This window comes from Sminthopsis crassicaudata, chromosome 1 (genome assembly GCF_048593235.1).
Source record: "Sminthopsis crassicaudata isolate SCR6 chromosome 1, ASM4859323v1, whole genome shotgun sequence".
NCBI classification, from domain to species: domain Eukaryota; kingdom Metazoa; phylum Chordata; class Mammalia; order Dasyuromorphia; family Dasyuridae; genus Sminthopsis; species Sminthopsis crassicaudata.
The window spans coordinates 367,122,258-367,146,549 of NC_133617.1; the positions used below are offsets into that span (position 1 = coordinate 367,122,258).

Sequence of the window (24,292 nt, forward strand, 5' to 3'; positions counted from 1 at the left end):
TTTTTAAAGAATGTAATGAAAAACAGTGCCTTTAAGGGCATGGGCCTTAAGCCCATTTTTAAAAAATGGGCCTCAACCTTGACCTCTGTAATTATCCTTTTCCATTTTAGATGAAGGGTTTGGAGAGCAGACATCCATATATCCTGGAAACCCAGCATCTCATTATTCAGGTTTTGCAATTAAATTAATATTTAGTACCCTAAGGAACAAGTAATGACTTTTGCTAGTGACTCCTGGGATATAGACTACCAGTAGTACAGATAAAGACTCATCCAGCAGTCATGATGAATTTAGACATAACCTTTCGGCTTTGGTGTTACATAAAACTGAGCTAAGTTTGAGTTAACTCTCCTGAGAGAAAAAAGGAAGAAAAGGAGAGAGATTGTGGAGAAAGAGAAGACATGATCCTGAAGTGTTTGAAGAAATACTTGTATTTTTGTTCTTGTTTTATTTGTGAAATAAATGTGTCTTTGTATAAGACAGAGACAGATACAGAGAAAGCAAGACTTATGGAAGCAGACAATATAGATTCAAGCCTAGTTTCTGACACTTATGGTCTGTGGGATTTTGGGCAAGATAGGACTTTCAGCTAGAAAATCATCTAGCCTACACTCCTCCTTTCATTACCAGGGAAACCAAGGGCTCTGAGCTTTAATTTTCTTATCAGAAAATGAAGCTAGATCCCAACTTTCACTACCTCTTGCAACTGTTGGAAAGGGGGGGAAGTCAGATCCAAAGGAGATAACATATATAAATCATTTTGTAAACTCAAAAGGGTTATGTAAATGTGAGTTGTTGTTGGTTTGTTGTTGATATTGTTATTCTAGCTACCTCAAAGCAAGATAAAGGAGATAGCACTGGAAGTTCCACTTCCCAGCTGTTCATCCTGGAAAATCATCCATTGTGGCTCCTTTCTAGGGTTTTCCACATGACTAAACCCCATGAGTCTTATCTAATAATATACCCTCCTGATGGGTGCTATGGTTCAGTTCCTCCAGATACAGAATAATCCTAGCTGATCTGGTTCCCTTAGACAACTGGCCCTTCTTCCCCTCCCCTCCCCTCAATAGCCTATGCCCACTCAAGGTGGGATTTTACTGTTGGAAGAGGAGAAACACTTGGGAGGATTGAAAATCCTCAGAAAGTATGAGGAGGATCATTGGGCTCCTGGTCTTCTTGGTCTATCTTGTCAGGATGGGTGAGTTTCCAACTTTCCTCTCTTCTTTGTCCTGGGGACATAGTATGCTCAGTAAAGCTTTATTCACTGATTGACTCAGAATCTCAATTTCAGGTACTACTTCAGTCTCTAGGGATCACAAGTAATGAATAGGGAAACAAGTAAATCACAGTGAACGGGGAATCAGGAGACCTGGGACCTAACTCAGATTTTACTGCTAATTGTAACCAAGTCATTTCACCTTTCTACACAATCATTGCTTTATCTACCAAAAAGGAAAGATGATTCAGTGGAAAGAGCTATTTATCTGGTGTTAGAAGACCTAAGTTTAAATCTCAGTTCAACTATCTGCTATCATTTCATTCTGAGGGGCTCAGTTCTCTAAAACAAGTGGCTTAATCTTAAAGGTGCTGTCCAACCCTAAAGCCTATGATGCCCAATCCTACTTGACACTATAAAGATAATAGACATAATGAATATGAAACTTTTAAAAAGTTAAAAATGCTAAACATAAAATAATATTACTATTTCACTAATATTACTATTTCACTCTTCTTGTCTTTTTTTCATGAGTTCAAAGGGAAGAGGGACTGGGACAAGTTGTTATTCTGCCTCTATCCTTTTATATTTAGTTTTTATGAATTGTTTTATAAATAAATTAAATAACTGCTTTTGGTGATTAAATAAAAGTGTTAGGACATTAAAATAATTTTCTGTTTTGTATCAGATCTTAATCTATAGTATAAGGCAGTAATTATCAAAATTATCTAGTACTGATTAAAAAAATAGAAAGATCAGTGGAACAGAGCAGACAATTTAAAGCAGCAAATAAATATAATAACTTTATACTTGACAAGTGAAAAGATTTAAGATTTTGGGATAAGAATTCATCATTTGACAAAAATTGTTAGAAAAACTAGAAAGCAATACACAGAAACTGGGTATAGGCCAGTATCTTACACTATTTACTGAGATAAGATCAAAATGAATATATGACTTAGATATAAAGAGAGATATTATAAGAAAATAAGACAGTCATATGAATAAGAGATAGAGAACAAAAGTAGGTATAAAATAAACAATTTCAATTACATTAATTTTAAAAAATTGTACAAATAAAACAAATGTCACCAAGATTAGAAGAAAGCAGACTTAGGCAAAAAAATTTATAGTCACTTTCTCAGATAATAATTTTATACATAAAGAGTTTTGTCAAATCTATAAGAATATGCATCATTCTCCAACTGATAGATGGTCAAAGGGTATGAACTAGTAATTTTCCAATGAAGAAATAAAAATAATTTATAGTCATATGAAAAAATGCTTTAAATCAAATTAAAACAACCTTGAGATATCATTTTATATCTACCAGACTGGTTAAAATGATTGAAGGAGAAAGCAACAAATCTTGAAGGGAATGTGGAAAAATTGGAGCACAAATTCATTGTTGATAGAATTGTGAACTGATCCGACCATTTTGGAAAGCAATCTGGAATTATTCCCAAACAAGTTATTAAACTGCTTATACCTTTTGTCCCAGCAATACCATTACTAGGTCTATTTCCAAAGGTGATAAGTGAAAAAGCAAAAGAATTTATATGTTCTAAAGTGTTGATAGCAGCTCTCTTTGAGGTGGCAAAAAACTAGAAAATACAGAGATGTTCATAAATTAGAGAATGGCCGAATATGCTGTGGTATATGATTTTAATGCAACACTACTATGCTATTAGAAATTATAAGCTCAATTATCTTCGAAAAATATGGAAGGACTTGTGTGAAATAATAAAGAGCAAAATGAACAGAACCAAGAGAACATTATAAATAGCAACAGCAATATTATTTTAAGAATGATTTTCAGTAAATATCACTTTGAATACTATGAATATCCAAATTAACCATAAAAGACATATGAAGAAAGATGTTATCTGCATCTGAAGAAAGAATTGATAAGTAGAAGTACATATAGAATAATTTTATACATACATACCTATTTGTATCTAATAGTAGATATCTCTAGGGTTGTGGAAATTTTTCTATAATTTATATTATATAAATTTGTACAGAATAAATTTGCAGTTTCATGTATAATCATCTTTTTTGTTTTATTTTGCTGTGGAAGTGCTTGTTTTATTCCATGAAGAAAAAAATAAAATAAATGTGGTAAAAAGCCATCTTGTATGGCTCACTGATATACCATCAATAGCAGACAAGACAACAGAGTTGCCAGAGCTCATATTCTCACACATTTTGCATCTTCTCTGCCAATTTTCTTTATTATATGAGGGTTGGAGATTATAAGTATTTGGTATGAAGACATCTATTAAGTTTTAATGGATCAATGTTAGTCTGAGTGATGCTGGCTAATAATTCAGTCTATTAAGAATAGTTCCATTTAAGTATGGTTTATTGGCTGAATTCTTCCAGACCTTTGTATTCATAGTTCAAGAGTTTGTGGGCAGCTGGGTGATTAGAGCATTGGGCCTAAAGGCAAGAAGACCTGAGTTCAAATCTACTTTCAGACACTTAGTAGCTGGGTGACCCTGGGCAAGTCACTTCACCATATTTGCCTTAGTTTCTTCATCTGTAATATGAGCTAGAAAAGGAAATGGCAAACTACTCCAGTATCTTTGCCAAGAAAACTCCAAATGGGGTCAAAAAAAAAAAAAAAAAAGTCAGGAACAAATGAAATAACTCAACAATGACAGGAATTTGTCATCTACTAGTCCATGAGTTAAGTTCCTAGTGAGGTGAGGCAAGAGCTATCTATATTTCCTGCAGTCTTTCATGGGAGATCTTCGTCTCCAGAGAAGAATACTACCTCTTATGCCACATTCTATTGATTGAAAGATTCTTAGAATATTAAAACTATAAAGGGCCTTAGCAATTATCAAGTCCAACAAGAAAATTTTTCTAGATTCAAAGAAATTGGTTTCAAATCCTGTCTCTGACACTCATTTCCTGGGTGCCACTTATCCCCACTACAAAATGAGGTTATTAGACTCAATGTCCTAGACAGTTTATTCCAGCTTTCGGTCTACTAGTTTATAATCCCTCATTTTACAGGTGAGAAAAATAAGATCCAGAGATGGGGGACCTCTCCAAGGTCACACAAAGGCAGAGATGAGAATCAAATTGTAAAAGTCTTCTAATTCCTATCCCAAATTTTTTTTTCCACTGCACTACTTTGTGGAGGATTCTTAAAGTGGTTATTTTTATGAATTCCTATAGCATATTAATCACTGCCTAGCTCAATGTTTCTCAACATAAATAGGGATCCATAACATTCAGTAATTTGGACCCCTGTGCCCTGAACTGCCACAGTTCCTAGAATGCCTCTCACTGAAGCTTAACCATGGAAAAGGAAGGTAAAAGGAAGAATCAAATGTAGAAAAGAACACTGATCACTCTGGTACTTATAGGTTTTGTTTTTAAAAGGATCTTTTACATGCCAACAGAAATTTTGCCACAGTCCCACCCATGAATGAATGGTTGAGAAGCCTTGCTCTAAACCACCCACTCAGATGAATCATATATTGCTTTGTTACATCTTTTCTGTGATTTATGTTTTATAATTAAATTACTCACCATTTAATGTTCCATACATTTATCTTTTATCCACCAATCAATTTGTAAACTCCTTGTAGTCAGGGTCATACTAAAATACTTCTCTATTGCCCACACCACTACTTGGAGCACAATACAGCTTAGATATAACCAGAAATACAGTATGAGTAGAGTTCACATGATCCAGATCACAAAGGAGTTCATGAAACCCAGTTAGGCTGTCTAGCCATTATTTAGAAACTCCTCTAACATTATTGCTATACTTCGATAAATATATTCTCCCCAGCTGTAGAACACTAGTAGAGTGGTCCTTTAAAAAAGAACTTTGTCACCTTAACTATATAAATGGGGGATGGGGCTGTATGTATATACCTCTGTGTTAGGAAACCCTGGACTCAATCTCACTTTTGTTCCATATGGGGTTAGGTTATACTAAGTAATTCTCTTAAGCTCTCAGTGCCCGGGACCACTCTCTAAGTTACAGAGTATTTGTCAGTCAGAATTGAAAAAGGTTTTCCATCAGAAGTTTCCTGTAATAAGTAAATGTATGCATATGTCTTTTCCTCTCTCTTTTATACACATATACACACACAAGTAAATGTATATTTGCATATAAACATATGTATAGCTGTATGTGTGTGTGTTTATATGTATGTATACAAAAGGTATACAAAAAGATATACATCCCCCAAAGGTGGGAAGGTGGAGAAAGGCATCACCCTTTATTTTCAGTGATAATGGAGCTCTCAGTGAAAGATGTCTTCTACTTTTTAACTCTGACAAGACCTCATCTGAGGTTAAATAAGCAGTATGTATTAGAGACTAGACTGGAACCCAGTATTTCCTGATTCCAAGACCAGTCCTACACATTATACCATGCTGCCTCACATATAGGATATCCCAAAAGTCTTAGTATAGTTTAAAGCTTTAGTTTATGTATGCTTATAAACACATTTGCACATATATTTGCATATATAAAATTGCTTATGTTATATGCTAACATATTATATATGTATAATTTACATAGTATCTTAAGATTTGATAAATTCTTTCTAATAGCTACTCTTCGAGGTACAAATGTTTTATAGTTGAATGTAATACTTTTAACACACTGTAATGATGTGTATATATTCCTGCTTTAAGATCTGCAAAATCCTCTCTGTTTATCAAATGCCCAAGTCACATTTCAAAAAGTGTCAAAATTCAGATCATGTAAGTTTGCTTATGTGTGGAGACTAGGGGGAAGGTAACAAAAGAAAAGAGAGAAAAAGACAGAGAGAGAGACAGAGGAGAGAGAGAGAGACAAGAGAGAGAGGAGAGACAGAGGGAGACAGACAGAGAGCTCAACAATGTCTGAAATTCTATAACCCCAAAAGTAGTACTGTTTCTAGAAAGTCTAAAATCTGAATTGATTGTATGTTTTCTTTCCCAAGTGTCAGCTGATACGAGTCAGTCAGAAAGTGAGGATTTTAACTGGTACAGGGAATAAGTGGCCAAAAAATTTTAGCCATGGCCCCAAAACTGCACATGCCTGAACCATGTGTTCCATGTAACGCGGAAACACAAAGCCACAACTAAGAATAAACACAACCAACTGCATCCCTTCTTTCTTCCTATCAGTTGACATTTTTCATTAAAACCACAACTCTGACTTTACCCTGAAATTTCCAGAAAAGTCATCTTGTGATAATAACTCCCATTTCTATAGTTTTAAGATTTATAAAGTTTTCCTTAAAACAATTCAAAGACATAGTTTTGCAAATTTTATAATTCTGATTTTATAGAAGAACTTGAAACTATAAAGACACTAACTTTCCGAAAGTCCAAGTAGGCTAGCACCTTTCTGCTATCCTATAATGAGAAGGAACAGAGCTTTCCACACTCCTTCTCTACCTCTGGAACTCATTTTTCTATCAGTATGGGAGCTTAGTTGTTTTTGGCAGCTGGCTTCCAATGGACACTTTCTAGCAAGAAGGGCTTAGCTTAAGGTCTCCATGGATTCACACTAATATGCCTGTGTTGGTTCCAAGAAAGGCAAAATCTGGGGCAGCTAGGTGGCACAGTGGATAGAGCACCAGCCCTGAATTCAGGAGGACCAGAGTTCAAATCTGGTCTCAGACACTTAACACTTCCTAGCTGTGTGACCCTGGGCAAGTCACTTAACCTCAGCCAAATAAAATAAAATTTAAAAAAAAAAAAGGCAAAAAAATATGATTTGATTAATTATCAAAATCTCACAAAATAATTACAATGTAAGCAGTGGAAAGCCTAGCTCTCTGGCTTGAGTCCTGGCAAAAATGAATTAAATATGTGCCTTCGATACATGTCACCTAATTCTGGAGCTATGGTAGCTTGATTACTGTATCTAAAGCCAAAAACAGATGAACTTGAATCTCTTCTCAGATACTTAATAACTACAAGTCTCTTAACCTCTCAGACTCAGCTTTCTCATTTATAAAATAGAAATGATAATAATAGCATCTACTGAACAAGATTATTATTAGGTTCTTTCTCATAACAACTTTGAGGTACAAATTTTTACAGATGAATATACTTTTACCACACTGCAATGATATGGGTATATTCCTGCTTTAAGAACTGCAAAGTCCTCTCTGTTTACCAAATGCATACTATAAGGGAATATTATTATCACTATTTGACATACAAGGAAACTAATACTCAGATATCTTAGCTAATTTGCCCAAGGTCACATTTCTAGCAAGTATCAGAACTCAGATCATGTAAGTTTGCATAATAACTTTCTGAAGGTCTGAGTAGACTAGCACCTTTCCCCTATCCTTTAGTGAGGAGGAACAGAGCCTTCCACACTTCCTCCCTACCCCTGGAACCCATTTATCTATCAGTAAGGGAGCTTAGCTATTTTTAGCATAAGGTATGTAAAGTGTTTCCAAGAACTACACAAATATGAGATAATAATAATAACAATATTAATAATATTACCCAGAACCTTGTTGGGCAGCTATATTTTAAATCTATCTCTTCTACCTTTTACCTATCTACATATATTCCCTGGCTTCCATCTCTGTTTCTCCCTTTAATTTTGACTGTGGATGCTGATCCCAGGTAATTATCAAGTTGTGAAGCGGCTTGACATACTAGGGCAGAAGAGTTAAGTTGGTGTGGTGATCAGGGTTAATCAATCACTACTATTAAGCAGTTTCTCAACATAAATATTCCTTTTCCACTCTGGGGAGTAATATCAAAAAGGTCTCTTCATTTTTTTATTAGCTCCAATCCCCCCAGCCAGAAATAGCACATCTGGTAAAAATACTTCAATGTTGCATCTATCTCTTTTTTTTTTTAAGTATCTTTTTCCCTCAGTTGCCTCTTCTCAATTATATTCCCAATAAGCACCTGTCACTAGCAAAGATTAATAGTTAACACTGTTAGAAAAAAAGGAGATCCACAGGTCTTCCTCTTGCCAAGAAAAAAAAAGGTTTCAGGATCTCATGAAGTTATTCAAGGGGAGAAAGCAGATTGAGGATTACTACCTTCGAGTATGTAACTGAGGGTAGAAGATTGAGCAATACAGTTTCTGTGCGAATGCATCCTATATAATTTTGTGCCATGAGCAATCTCTTTCCCAAAGTCCTACCCTTTTTCTTTATGGTTGTATCTCTTTCTCTGACTCCACATGGCTTTTTAATAGCTTCCATTTCTCCAAAATCTGCAAGTCCTCTAATCAGGAGCTGTATTCTTTCATTCTGTTCCCTAAAGTTCCTGAATTGACTTTTAAAGTACAGCCAGAAGAATAAAATAAGAGTAAAAAACTCCAAAGTGCAGCACTCATACTTCAATATTTCAAAGATCTGAAATTTCCATTTGTTTAATGTGGGTTAGCTTTGTTTGCCCAACTAGACTGTCAGCTTCCTGAGGGCAAGAACCTTGATTTCTCTACCTTTTCTGTTTGTCTCACAGTGTAGTGTTCTGTTCTCTAAATTATAATTAGATAATTATAAATTATTAATAAAGTATATATTAATTATTAATAAATTATAAATTAGATAATTATATCCGTTCCAGTGATTTAGCACCTTGTAAGAATCCTAACATCATAGTGTCCAGTATAAGTGTTCAGTGCCCATAATAAGAAATAACAAGTTCATACTTTTTCATAACAACACCCCACAATAGGCAACCAAGGCACCATAAACCAACTTAGAGAAAGCAAGTGTAGACAAGGAACCTTGTACTTGCCTACCCTCTCATAACTCCCCTCACAAAGTCATACTAGAAAAATGCATTGAAGCATCTCTACAGATTAGTTTATCAAAGATGCACAATCTAAAAAGGCTTCAAGCACAAGTGGGAGGGCAGGATCCTGGAGGACTCCAAGTAGTTGCTCCTTTAACGAGGAAAGCCGGATTGGATGAAAAATCAAAAAGGGAGTGGGTAAGATTCCTCTTCTGGATGAGAGAGCAGGTGTGAACAGTAAATGTCAATCTGGAATTGAGAAGCTCGGAGTTGAGCCAAACCAAATGTTTTTGGCCCCTAAGCATTTCTGTTTTAATTTTTCAATCCAAGAACCATTGAAAGCACACTTTAGATTTGATTTCCCTAGATATGTTCACTAGAACATCAATGTGTAAGAGGGAGCCAGGGCCCACGCCCACTTGGGTTTGGCTTGTTCTGTAAACAGGAAGCCAATCCCCCTCACCCCCAATAGCAAAGGAGCCAAGTTTATGACACTTGATGAAATGGTCTCTCTGTTCCATATCCAGTCACAGATAGAAACCTAGCCAGGGAGTGTGTTTTTCCTATACAGATTTCTTTCTTGCATTAAGCTTTCCCTACAATTTTTATCCCTTGGTCCTAGTTCTATTTGCTAGAGCCAAATTAATTGTTCCTTACTCATTATGATTTCTCATCCCTTTGTCCATCCTGGACATTCTATGACTTATTAGGGTCTCGTGCTTCCTACAGCCAAGCAGTGCTTCAGATTGTGGCCAGACCTTAACTGTGAATCTCTTCTCTTTTTTATTCTAGATACTACATTTCAATTAATGCAGCTGAATATTACCTTAGTTCATTAGCTCCCAGATAGTGAATGAGTCTCAACTTATGACCCACTCAAATTCCCTAACCTTGCAGATAAACTGCTCTCTGGCCATTGCAACCAGCGTGTATTTGTTCTGTTAATTTTTAGAACCCTAAAATTAGGAATTTTTACATTTATAGTGTAGTCACTCCATCCACTAGAGACTCAAATTCAAATGTGACTTCAGACATTGTGTGATCCTGGTCAGGACACTTAACTTCTGTCTGACTCAGTTTCTTCAATTATAAAATAAGAATAATAACAGCACCTACCTCCTACAGTTGTGAGGATCAGATGAGATAGTATTTATAAAGCACTTAGCACAGTGCCTGGCACATAGTGTTATTGTTGTTCACTTGTTTTTGAGACTTGTCCAATTCTTTGTGATCCCACTTTGGGTTTTCTTGGCAGAGGTACTGGCATGATTTGCCATTTCCTTATGCAGCTCATTTCACAGATAAGAAAATGGAGACAAACAAGATTAAATGACTTGCCCAGGATCATATAGCTAATACCTATCTGAGGCCTGATTTGAACTCAGAAAGATGAGTCTCTGACTCCAGGCCTGATAATCTATCCACTGTACCATCTAGTTGCCTCTGGTCATAATATAAATGTTTATTTCCTTCCTTCCTTTTGATAAATTTTCTAGGTGGTATGTTTTCACTACTTTTTATGCACAAGTCATCCCTTATAATATCCTGTAGACTTATAATATCCACTTTGCATCCCTTCATAGCTTTTAAGATTATTTGCAACTTTACTTCTTCAAAGATGATGGAACTTTCAAAACTATATAGTACTAGTAGGAGAATATTTAAAATTTTAAAAATTGATTTTTTCAGAAAAAAATTGGTATATAAGTTCCCAAATACAATCAAGTTTGACCTCATACAATTCAAGGTTCCACTCTAATAATTGACTAGATGCAATGACTATTCAAAATGCACATCCTAATGGACTAAGCCAATGGGCTGTTTTGTCAACTATATATCATAATCTGCACAATATAGTACTCTGCAGCCAATGGTTTTTTCCTATTTGGATTATTAGGCAAATCTTTTTTGAATAGCTATGGCTCTCATTAATGAGGCCTAATAGTTTTCAGGAATTTGAAATAATTAGGATAGTATGTCCACAAATAGGAGAATCTGAAAATTTTCTCCATGTATCAGGAATCTCTGCTATGTCCCTTAAATTTATGTCCTCTATACTAATTGTTGGGTTTTTTAACTAGTTGTTTAAATAGAATGGATTGTCATTACATATACACAGAGTCCTAATTTGAGGTCAATGTAGTCTTTCTTTCTTGAGAATAGCTTTAAAAAGTATCTAATCGTTCTTTGTCTTACAGTGACAAGCACTGGACTGGGTGGGTACAAGGCAGGTATTCAAGAAAATCTTGGTTCAGTGACTGAAATTTCATCCTGGTGGATTAAGACACCCAAGATGGGGAGACATCCTAAGTTGTAAAACACAACAAGAATCTGACCTATAAAATCATCTGATATGCTGAATTTTAGTAGGGATGATAACAAAGTAGATCACAGATAAAAGAAGGCAACAAGATAATGGAAACCTAGTCATATGATAAATGACTGAAAGAACTGGGGATGTTTAGACTGCAGGTAGGAGGGGTGGGGAAGGAGGGAGATAAAATTGTTGTTTTTAAGTAGTTGAAGGTCAGAATGTAGAAAACTGATTAGATATTCTCTAGAGGAGGGATTCTTAATCTGGAGTCCATATTTAGATTTCAAGAGGTCTGTGAACTTGGATAAAAAACCTTATATCTTTATGTATCACTTCCTTCAATTTCGGAGACAACAAAGACTATTCTGAGAATGATACTTAAGTTTCATCAGACTATTCTATAGGGAAGAGCTTGAAGGAGGGAGGGAAGTATAAAGATTTTCTAATAGTCTGAGCTGTGTAGCAATAGAATTGGCTGCTGAGATAGTATCTCATCACTGGGATTATACATAAAAATGTTCCATTGCCATCTGAAAGGAAGAATAAAAAAGACGCCAGCATAGGTAATCCCCAAGGTTTTTGGTTCCATTACTATCCTGTCTGGGCAGGGCAAGCACTTCCTTCTGATTGGTAAAATGTCTCACCCTGTTTAGCTTTTCCCGGTTTCTCTAGAGCTCCTTCTAATTAGGCTGTCTGCATTCTACATCCAGTAGATGTACTAGTCCCTCCCTATCTTAATGGAGTATCTGGTAAAGAACTATAATTTGCAAAGTCCATACCTAGCAAAGGCACCATTTGTAAGATGAGTATCTGGGAATGCAGCCATGAGAGGAAGGCCAATTTGCAATCTTGAGTTTATTAGCATCATAACAATAAAGATTTCACAATCTATTAGTTTGCTTTATAAACAGAACAGTTCAGGTTCTCTATTGTCCCCTTCTCAATGACATTGAGGTCCATTCTAGAAGATTCTGCCAAGAGAGGTTGATGGCACATGCTCTAGTTTTTTTCAATAAGATACATATACTCTCCTGAAAAGAATTCTTGGAATAAAGTTACATCTCACTTGTGTAGCAAATCAAAAGCGAAAGATTTCTACTTTACCTTTACCCAGTTCAGCTCCTTGGTGGCTCCATCAGTCTCATATAAAACTTAGAGTAAAATATAATCTCCTTCAGGGGAGAGACCATTTCATTTTTTCCTTGGTGTCTTCAGCAGCCAATGTAATGCCTGGTATAAATTAATTAGGTGCTTAATAAATGCTTGCTGCATTGAACTGAGAAAGAAAATAAAGGTTTTGAGTTTGGGCTGAGCTAGGGATTGTTTGTTATCCAATGACCCACCTAGCTAATTAGAATGTCATTCTTCTCCAGAAAGTCACCTACCAATTGATAAATTGGGGCGGGTACAGGTGATATAATAGTGAATGAAAGAGGGGCAGTGTGATGTAGTTGGTAGAAAGCCAATTTCAGATCATGAAAGCCTGTATCTGAGTCCTAACACTCATACATTCTGGCTGGGTTAACATAGGAAAGTAATCATTTCTAAGTGGCATAGGCAACTCTCTAAGAGATCATTTACAGAATCATCACATTACATTGATGGAAGTAATTTTCTATGACAATGAAATCATGGGTTTCAACACAATTTTTTAACTGATGAAATTGTTTGCTAAGGGTATGTACATAAATGTGTATGTGTACATGTGTATATGTGTATTATGTGAGTGAGAGGTTTAAACCTATATTGGTGGAGGGGATTGATACTGTGCATGCTGATGGAAAAAAGGATCATAGATGCTTGAAATAATAAAGATAAAGTGAGGGGTAGGGAAACTGAGTCACAAAGAAATTTTTATGATTTGCTCAAGGTTATGCATCAAATTGTAAGTCTAGATAGTCTCCTGAAGACCTGCCTCTGCTCACCTTAGATTTAAACAGAGCAGACAGTCCTTAGGATCTTAGCATCCTTAGGATGCTTCCCAGTCCTCCTGACTATGATCATGCATGAGCACACACACACACACACACACACACACACACACACATACACACACACCCTGCTTGAAAATCTTTTAATAGGAAACAAAGTTTTTCCTCAGTGGATTAAGTACCAGACTAAAAGAGTCAAGCTCCCTGAAAAGTGGGTGATAAGGCTGGAGAGTCAGAGAACCTTCGTTCAAATCTTGAACCTCTCCAAGTCAGTTTTCTCATTTGTAAAATTCTCACTTTAAAGTGAGAATTCCAGGGGTCCTTAACCTTTTCATGATTTCTATTATCCAATCTATTTCCAAATTCCATGACCCAGGTCCAAACTGTGAATCATATTCTCATTGAATTGAAAAGGATGGATACTCAAGCCTTTCCCAGCAGCAGTTTAAAGGATGGATACTCAAGCCTTTCCCAGCAGCAGTTTGATGAGGGAAGAGAGAAAAGGAGAAGAGCATAGGGTGCTTGCTGGAAGGGAGAGAGTAGGAAAATGTATCCTTGGACAATAGGCAAAAGTACAGGAAAGAGAGGCTTAGGACCCTGAATGCAAACTTTCTCCAACAACAATTTTACTTGGGTAGTCTTGCCTAGAAATGTCTCTTTAAATCCTGTTACTTTGAGAAAACTGATGCTGGTATTTATTTCTTAGGTGTCCCATCTCACAAATGGTCCATGCAGGTCCCATCAGATGTGACAGGGGAAGCCAGGGGAGGAGTTGTCCTGCTTTGCACCTTCACCCACCCCCACAAGTATTACGATGGCATGATCACAGTCATCTGGAGGATCCGGGAGCCCTACAATGGGAGCCAAGTGTTCCGCTGTGTGGTTCACAGCTCCAGTGACCATTGCCAGACCGCTGTCAGCTACAAGGGCAAGTACAAACTGCTTGGCAATCCACGACACAACAACATCTCCATCAGGATTGATAACTTGACATGGGCTGATGACAACCGGTATTTCTGCCGGGTAGAATTTGCTGGAGACATCCATGATCGCTATGAGAGCAGGAGTGGAATCCGGCTGCATGTGATTGGTGAGGCAAGCATTCACTTACCCATCCTTACTGAGCTTTAGAAGGCTCTAGACCTCATTCTGAGCAGAGCTGCCTGTCCTACAGGGACCAGCCCTTATTTGCCACTGGGGAAAATTCCCTAAGACATCAAGACAGAAGGGATCTTCTCTAGTCCAAGGACTCTTAACCTTTTTTATGATATGAACTCCTCTGTCAGTGAAGCCTAAGGACTTTTTTTTTTTTTTTAGTATATATAGTTAGAACGTATAAAATAAAATAGTGTTACAAAGAAATCAACTAAATTGAAATTCACTTATCAAATTATTTTTTAAGTTCCTGGACTCCATGGCAATCCAATCCTCTTATTTTTCAGATGATAGAAATGGGATACAAGAGGACCTTGTTTGAGGAGGAGTGAAGATCAGAATAAGGCAGTTCAAAGCGCACTGGATTTAGCATCAGATCCTGATTCTTTCATTTCCCATCTGAGTGACTGATGCAGGGCATTTAACTTCTCTGGATTTCATCATCCTTATAATGAGAGGATTATATTAGATGATCCTTATTGTTTCTTCTAGATTTGAAATTATGATCCTATGATCTCATGCTAAAATACTGCTAAATCCTCATGCTAAAAATACAAGGACCAAATTGTCCACATTAAATAATACTAAATACTAAATGATAGTGTAGCATAATAGAAAGTAGCCATGGATTTGAAGACAGAAAATATGAGTTTAAATCTGGTATTTATTAGCTGTGTGACTATGGATACCATTTAATTCTCTGAACATCAGAATTACCCTTTGAACTCTCTCTAGTTTATACATATTCTAAAAGAAGGTGCCCAGAACTGAACAAAGTGCTCCAGATGTCTGACCAGGCCAGCATATAGCTGGAATTATTTCCTTATTCCTGAAAGAGATGACTCTCTTCACTCAATCAAAGACCATAGCTGCTGTAGCATTATATTGATTCACTTCAGTTGAACAGTCTAGGGTTCTTAGAAGACTTTCAGTTCCCTAAGTATCAACTACATCTCCCCAAACCCTCTATTTCAGAATCATTTCTATTTATCCATACCTCTCTTACTTTGCACTTGGAAAGTCAATTTTTCCCAATTATCATCATATTAATATTGGCCCAAAGTTCTAACCTGTCAAGATCTTTTTGACTACTGAATATGTCATGCAATGGCATTAGCTCTCTCTCTTGGATTATATCCTCTACAAATGTTGCAAGTACCAAGCTATTGCTGTCAAGGGTACCATTATCCCCCAGCTCCTGAGACTCAAACTAAATATCAATTCCTCAATTTCTCACCTCCTCCTAGCAAATTTGTTGCCAAGGTCTGTCAGTTTTACCTCTATAAGATCTTCCCCCTTCTCTCTTCTAAAACTGTTACTTGTATAGGCTCTAATTGTCACACCTGGATTGTTACAATACGCTGTTGACAACTCTGCCTGCCTCAAGTTTCTTCCCATTCCAGTCTATCCTCCACTGAGCTGTGAAAAGTGATCTTCTTAAAGTGCTGTGGAGAAGGAAAAACTAGACTACATTATGGAATTCAAAATGGATAGTTTTGATTATATTAAGTTAAAAAGTTTTTGTAGAAACAAAGCCAATGCAGAAAAGATTCAAAGAGAAGCTGTAAACTGGGGGGAAATTTTTTTTTTACATCCAATTTTCTACATTGTGATAAAGGCCTCACTTCTAAAATATATAGAGAATTGACTCAAATTTATGAGAATGATCCTGAACTAAAATTGTGGTTGGTTTTGGTCCTACATTCTCAGAGAGAACCAAAATGACATCACTATGTTGAGATTAAAGTACAAGGTGTTGTGCTGTGGCTGATCAGACCAATATGAGCTTGGAAGCCTTTTGGAGATGTCTCTAGATATGGGTATCTCACATTTCTTTTTGAGTTACTACAATTCTTTTCACTGATTCAGTGATTCCACTGATTCAGCTTGTCAGTGGCAGACCTCAAACTCTACCTAGGCTTCCTGATTCAAAGTACAATACTCTTCCTACCAAACTGTACTTCCTCATATTTATTATAGTGAACCTGAGGACCTGGGAAAGGATTCTGAATCATCAAAGATTTGTTTCTGTTCAGAAGAACTTTCATCTTGCACATTTTATTTTTTCTAATTTGCTGAAAAATTGGTGATACATACTTAGCACATATAAGCTAAGAAAAAGAACTTCTGGGACTTTTAGAAGTAATCTAATACATTCATAGATATAGATAAGGAAACTGAGGTCCCAGAACAGAATAGTGGCTTTCCCAAAATCATACAAAATTATACTTTGATATTTATAATGTATAATATATATCTAAGCATATATATATATATATATATATATATATATATATATATATATATATATATATATATATATATAAACAGATTCAGACATATCCAAATGTATGGAGAATGTCGAATTTAGAATGAAGAAATCTAGGTTCATACACCTCCCCTTCTTTTTCTTTTATGACTCCTCCTATTCCCATTAGAATGATTAAATACAAAAAGATAACACCCATTACTATATTTCTCCTTCAGCTCCTACTTGACTGTACTTTTTTGTTCTTATTTAAATGGAAAACCACTTCTCAGCACTTCTATAGAGGAGACCCATACAAAATAGATTAAAATTGAATTGTAAAAGGAGTTTCTGATCGGTTAGATGAATATCACAATAATGTTGAGTACAACAGCTATGATGGTAGTAACTAAAGTTTCTCATCTAGTCACTGAACTATGGCTTCCTGGGTTACCTTTCCATAATCTCTTTGGGTTACAGACTCAGTAGTAGCATTGCTGGATCAAAGCGTATGCACAATTTTGTAGCCCTTTGGATATAGTTCCAGATTGCTCTCCAGAATGGCTGGATCATTTTCCAACTCTGCCAGCAAAGCATTAGGGTCCCAGTTTGTCCCACATCCCTTCCAACATTTATCATTATCTTTTTCTGTCATCTTAGCCAATTTGATAGGTCTGAGGTAGTGACCTCAGAGTTGTTTAAATTTAATTAATTAAATTAAATTTGTTTTAATTTTAATTTCTAATCAATAATGATTTAGAGCATTTTTTCATATGACTATAAATGGCTTTAATTTCTTTATCTGAAAATTCTCTGTTCACATACTTTGACCATTTATCAACTGAGGAATGACTTGTATTCTTATAAATTTGACTCAATTCTCTAAAAATTTGAGAAATGAGGTCTTTATCAGAGATACTATAAAAAATTTTCCCCATTTTCCTATTTTCTTTAAAATTTTGGTTGTACTAGTTTTGTTTGTGCAAAAAATTTTTTAATTTTATGTAATGAAAGTTATCCATTTTACATTTTGTAATATTCTTTTTCTCTTGTTTGGTTCTAAATTATTCCCTTATCATAGATCTGTCAGGTAAACAGTTCTAGACTTTCCTAATTTGCTTATGCTATCACCCTTCCTGTGCAAATCATGAACCCAATTTTCTTACAGCATTTCTTAAAACCATAGCAGCCTTGAGGTCTGGTAAGCTCCCCCCATTTCCTTTTCTTTTCATTCTTAACTAGACAATTGTTCACTTCTCTCCCCCACATTCCTTATTTTTATTATTCCTTATGAAATATTTAATTTACTTTATTAATATTTAATTAATTCATTATTTTATTATTATTTAGTTAATTATTCCTATATCTGGCCCTCTCATCCCTTTACCCACTGAGAGTATTATATATCCCAAAGTTTTCCATTTAAAATCTCTAACCTTACTTTTTTCAGTAGCTAAACTAGATTAGGCTTGAAAGTCAAGTCTCATGCTTTGCTCTACCTCAGGATCATAGACTGCCTACTTCCCAAGGGGTCCTGCTAGGGTGATGGAGAAAGCATGGGGAAGAAATGAAAAAGTGTAAAGATACAAAATTGGGACACTTCCTCCAACCTCCTGGTCAAGAATTGTTATTAAGGGGCAGCTAGGTGGTGCAGTAGATAGAGCACTAGCCCTGAAGTCAGGAGGATCTGAGTTCAAATCAGATCTCAGACACTTAACACTTCCTAGCTGTGTGACCCTGGACAGGTCACTTAAGCCCAGCCTCAGGAAAAAAACAACAACAACAACAACAACAACAACAACAACAATTGCCCATTGAGAACGAGTAGGAAGATCCAGGTTATAGCAACATAAGAGAATTACTGAAAGTTTAGAGCTACAAGAGGTCAGAGACTGGAATAAATTTACAATTCAAAGTTCTCTGATATTAGAGATCATAAAAGTCCAACCCCTTCATTTTTCAGGTAAGGTAAATGAGTTTTAGAGAAATGAGGAGACTTGTTCAGAATTGCACTGCTAGTAAACAGAACTGGGATTTGAACAGGGGGCCCCAATTCCACCACATTCTACCACACCCATGCTGTCTCACTTCATGACCTACAGAGTGGGAAGCAGTGCCCTCATTGCATGCTTCGTTTGACCTTGGTGGCTTCCCCCCAGCTGCTCCCAGGATTGTCAACATCACTGTGCTACCAGGCCCTGACCACATTTTCAGTGCCCGATGCACCGCCGAAGGGGAGCCCCTGCCTTCCCTCATCTGGACTGGTCCCAGTGCTGGCAACAGCACCTCCACCTACAGCCAGAGTCATCAGATCACCAAGGAGCTCCATGCTCTGGCCCAGGATGGCCGTTACACCTGCACCGCCTTCAACAGCCTTGGCAAGGCTGAGGGCAGTGTCTACTTCTACAAGTTCCGAGCAGCGGGTGATCCATCGGTACTTCTGACCCTCCTCTTTGCCCTGGGAATCAAGCTCTTCCTGCTACTGGTGATTCTGGGAGCTGTGGTGTACCAGAGCAAAGGTGGGTGCCTCTATCAGGTGTTCCCTAATATAAGAATCCAACAAGAATCCAAAAACAAAGAAAAAAGCTGTCTCTGTTTCCACAATTTATTACAATTCCATGGTTCACTGAGGATTTACAGTAGAGACATTTTAATGGGATGGTTAGGTGGCTCCATGGTGCACAGAGAGCTGAGCCTGGAGTCAGGAAGACTTATCTTCCTGAGTTCAAATTTGACACCAGATACTCGCTGTGTGATCCTGAGCAAGTCACTTAAGATGGTTTGCCTCAGTTTGCTCATCTGTGAAATGAGCCAGAGAAGGAAATAAAAAATCATTCCTGTATCTCTGCCAAGAAAACCTCAAATGAGTTCTCAATGAGTAAAAAATAATTAAAATTGCTCAAAAACAACAGCTAAATTATATATTTTTGAAAATTATATTTTTCTTTCTTTGTCACTGAAAACTATATTTTTTCTTTCTCCTAAAAACTTAAAATTCTTTTTTAAAAATTTCATTCCTTTCACGTGTTGGTATAGATGAAAGCAAATCAGTCATAAGAGCATAAAATGTTAGTGCTTAAAGGACCTTAAAGATTACCTAGCTCAACCCCATTTTTAGAGACAAACAAATTAAAGACCAAAGAGTTTGGATTGTAAGACCTTGGTTTATGCTGGAGTTCTGCACTAATTAGGTATGTAATCTATGGCAAAATGACTTTAGCTCTTTGGGCCTTACTATGTTCATCTCTAAAATGAAGGAATTGGCCAGATAATCTCTACGATCTTTCTAGTGCTAACATTTCACAACCCAGTGAGAGTGAACAACAATTCACTCTAAACGCATAAATGGATTCATTTATATATTAAATGCAAAAAATTGATATCGTATAGATCATTTCAGAACAACAACAAAAAAAGTCCAAAGCCAAATCCTTTCCCTGTTATTGTTGAGGGTGTCACTATAATTCCCAGTTTCCCAGGCTTACAACCTCATCCTCAACTTCTCACTCGCATTTATCTCACATAGCAAATTTGCTTACAAATTTTGTTTTTCCTATTTTTTCAGAATCTCACCTACAGCTAATATCTATCATCTGCCTATAAAATATATTTATAAATATATATTTCACTTTATATAACTTATCAACAAATTAATTTTATGATTATGTATTATATAAATTATTCTGATAATTTCTTTAATATTTATATAAATTTATTATATGTTGTATTATATATAATGTGTAACATATTCTGTTATATTTTACAATGTGTAATATTACATATTATCTCTAATATAAAACATAAAATAATATCATATATATATATATATATATATATATATATATATATATATATAATTTCTCTTCTCCTCACTCATAAAGGCACAACCCAAGTCTAAACCCTATTTACTGCCTACCAAGAGGGGACTTGCTTCATTGGAATAGAGGGTGGCATTTACTGTTATACTCTCTGTCTTATCCTACAGTGCATTCAACAGCCCAAGAGAGCCTGTCACGGTAAGCAAGTCATTCTCCACCTTCCTGTACCCTTACTCTTAGCCTGTAAATAGGATTCCTCACTTTCTAGTAGTTCAGTAGAGCTGCTTTTTACCTCCTAATTCTATTGCTAATTCTGAGGGCCTCACATTCATGGCATTATAGGGTTATAGACAGAAAGTGGGACCTGTGCTAGCCAAAGTTATCCAGCACCAGTCAGGAAGAATGTACCATTCTCTCCTCTATTCCCATCCAACTTTCATTCGAGACTCAGTTGAAGTCTCTCTGATCCTGTAGTTTGACTGGAGCAGCAAAACCCAGAGGGGCCCATCTGTGACCACACTGGCATGTCAGGGGAACATTGATCACTGCTATAAAGGAGCAGTGCCTTGGGGGTGGCAAGTTATGTTAGAAAGCTCATTTTTTCCCTGACACCCACTGTAGCATGTGCCATCTAATTCCATACAGACTTTGTGGTATAGAAATCTCTGCTTATTATATACTTCTACCTCTACTTCATCCCTCAGACTTTGGCATTCCCAAAAATACCCTGTTCCTTACTCGGGCTACTTGTGGTTTGCCTCAGCTCTTCTGGGCTGGCCCTTCTTTGCTCTAAACTCTGAAACAATCAAATCTCAGGAATAGCTTCCTGACTTTTAGGGGAAAATTCCCCATAGGACCCTAGTAGTCCTATGTAGTAGATGGCATTCCTCCTATAGAAATCCTTACTTTCTGGGTGGACAAACCCCAGCCCTAATCTAGAATTTATAATAAGTTTTGATTTTGAGTCTGGAAGAAACTGGAATGTTTTAAAATGATCCCTTGTCCCTCCCTGAGCCAGCATATCTGTTGGTTTAGAATCCTGTATCTGGGAAGAAAAAGGGAATGTCAGAGTCTTTCTAGACTCCTGATGGAAGCTACCCGCATTGTAATAGGAGGGATATTTTCCATAGATAAAGATTGCCTCACTAGTCGGGACGCAATGACAAGACACCTTGTCTTGCACCATAGGGATAAGGAAGGCTGAAAGGCTGAAACTGGAGGAAGGGTGCTGAGGGTTGAGTTTTGCAAATAGTTTGCACTAAGCCATCAGGGATTCTGGAAGATTCTCCAATGGATTCAGTGAGAGAATCTAGATAAATTCACTATGCCATCTGCAGATAGGGTCACTGACTCTAATCTTCTCTGAAGTCAAGCATTCTACAACATTTAGCAACAATCTGCTAAAAAGCTACAAATGCATTTAACATAGCCCCACTTTTTAAGAAATATGCTTCAAATATTGTTGTAGCTCCAAGATTTCTGAAGCATCAATATAGTAGTAATTACAATCATCTGAGCCTACCAGTAGTTGTACAAAAGTATCCTACCAGAACCAGTAGGATACATGTGCTGATGATTTAGAGGGATCACCAGGACAGAGGAGAAACCCACCTGGGAGTAAGGAGGATGGAAGTCAAGTCTGCTCCCAAGGGAATAAACCAAAAGCCAGATCAAGTCAAGAAGAGGTTTTTTGTTTTTGTTTTTTCTGAGGCAACTGGGGTTAAATAATTCGTCCTTGGGATGCGGTTAAGTGTCTGAGGCTGGATTTGAACTCAGGTCCTCCTGACTTCAGGGCTGGTGCTCTATCCACTGTACCACCTAGCCGCCCCAAGAAGAGGTTCTTGAGAAAACAAATATTGAAAGAGTGAAACAGAAATAGGTTAGAAGCAGAGATTTCAATCCTCCCAGGTTTTCATAGAATTAAAAAAGACACATAAGAAAACAGATGTTGGTGAAATATTTTGTGTGATGAAACCTAGCTACCTGATCTATCACTGATTAACTGGGATAGCGAACAGCTTTCTCCTCTCCCATCCTCCCCCACATATACACATAATTTATACAATTTATCAGCTTTGGTAGCTTAAAATTGTGTTAAGAATTTTGGGACACCCTGTGTACACACACACACACACACACACAAATACAGAGTATATTTGTAAAAGAGCTGCAGGTTCAAAAAGGAAAGATGGGGTCCTTGCCCTTCAGGAAGTTGTATTCTGGTTGGGTAGACAAGATTTCCACACAGAAAACATTGAGAAAATGATGTAAGACAGGGAGGACTTCATGGAAGAGATGCCTGTTAAGTTAGGACTTGAAGAAAAGGAAACACTTCATAGCTTACAGAGATTCAAGTTCTATCAAATCCTAAATTTCTATACTTCTAATACTGCATGCTCTCCTGACTGCACTATAATTCAATTTGAAACAAATGTGTGAAGTCATCTAGTTTCCTATTTCTTAGTTGGACCACTCTTTCCCCATCTATTTGCTACCCCATTTCTTCCTCTGCTTGGGTGAATTTCTTGCCACCATGTTGTCAGTTATTCTTTCATCAGCAGGCCCCAGGTTCAGGAATCCAATTATGAAAACTTGAACCACGGCAACAATCGGGCCCCACCAGCAACTGCTGCCACACAGTAATGAAAAGCTATAAAGCTGCAGCTTCTGAAAGATGAATCAGCCATGTGGCAAGTGACTCACTTCCTCCTTTTCTTGGATCTCAGGGCAAAACCCCAGTCCCCCTGAATTCAGCAACCCACAGTCCAAGGAATCATCCCAGCCTCCACTTGACTGACCTCAACTACAACATCATTCACATGAATTCAGAGATTAACAGGGAAATCAGAGCCGTATGTAACAATTTGTGTATGAAATATGATAGCTATCTAAACAAAGGAGAGACAAAGTAGAGAAAGAAAACTATAGATTAATATTCCTAATGAATATTAACATATAAATATTAAAGCAAGCATTAGCAAGAGTATAAAACAACATATTAAGGAGATGATTATATGTTATGATCAGGTTCTATTTATACCAAAAATATAAATTTGGTTCAATATAAAATAAACTATTACTATAACAGTATATTAACAAAAATAATAAAACCACATAATTATATAAATAGGTAATGAAAAAGGTTTTGTTTTGTTTTGTTTTGTTTTTTACCAAAAACACTATTTGTTTCTATTAAAAACACTAAGAAGGAATAAGGAGAACTTTCCTTATGAAAAGTACTACCTATCAAAAATCAAGACTAAACTCTCTCTATATATATAGATATATATTGATATAAACAAGAGAACTTCCCGATGAAATAATGGCAAAATAAGACATTCACTATTACCATTAAATATATATTGTTAGAAATACTAGCATTACAAATTAAGAAAACTCTGAGGTACCACTACACACCTCTCAAATTGACTAAGATGACAAGAAAAGAGAAGGATGAATTTAGAGGGGATGTGGGAAAACTGGGACACTGATGCATTGTTGGTGGAACTGTGAACTGATCTAACCATTCTGTAGAGCAGTTTGGAACTGTGCTCAAAGAGCAATCAAACTGTGTATACCCTTTGACCCAGCAGTGTTACTACTTCATTTATATCCCAAAGAGATTTTAAAGGAGAGAAAGGGACCCACATGTGCAAAAATGTTTGTGGCAGCCCTTTTCATAGTGGCAAGAAACTGGAAACTGAATAGATGTCCATCAATAGGGGAATGGCTCAATAAGTTATGGTATGTGAATGTTATGGAAGGTTATTATTCTATAAAAAATGATCTGGAGGAGGATTTCAGAGAAGCCTGGAGAGACTTACAAGAATTGATGTTAAGTGAAATGAGCAGAACCAGGAGATCATTGTA

At 36.5% G+C, this 24,292-nt stretch overlaps 1 protein-coding gene across 5 annotated transcripts; it reads left to right on the forward strand.

Annotated features, from left to right (window-relative positions):
- Window positions 1–999: 999 nt before the first annotated feature.
- On the forward strand, window positions 1,000–23,304 carry SIGLEC15 (sialic acid binding Ig like lectin 15). Of its 5 annotated transcripts, none has more exons than XM_074279278.1 (5): window positions 1,000–1,198; window positions 13,908–14,291; window positions 18,707–19,123; window positions 20,590–20,620; window positions 23,149–23,304. In XM_074279278.1, the coding sequence occupies exons 1-5, from the start codon at window positions 1,147–1,149 to the stop codon at window positions 23,168–23,170; spliced, it is 906 nt and encodes a 301-aa protein (XP_074135379.1). In that variant the 5' UTR covers window positions 1,000–1,146; the 3' UTR covers window positions 23,171–23,304. The 5 variants fall into 5 exon arrangements, with proteins under 5 accessions (XP_074135379.1, XP_074135375.1, XP_074135376.1 ...); XM_074279274.1 differs by having other exon boundaries at window positions 22,981–23,198; XM_074279275.1 differs by having other exon boundaries at window positions 22,984–23,198.
- Window positions 23,305–24,292: the final 988 nt, after the last annotated feature.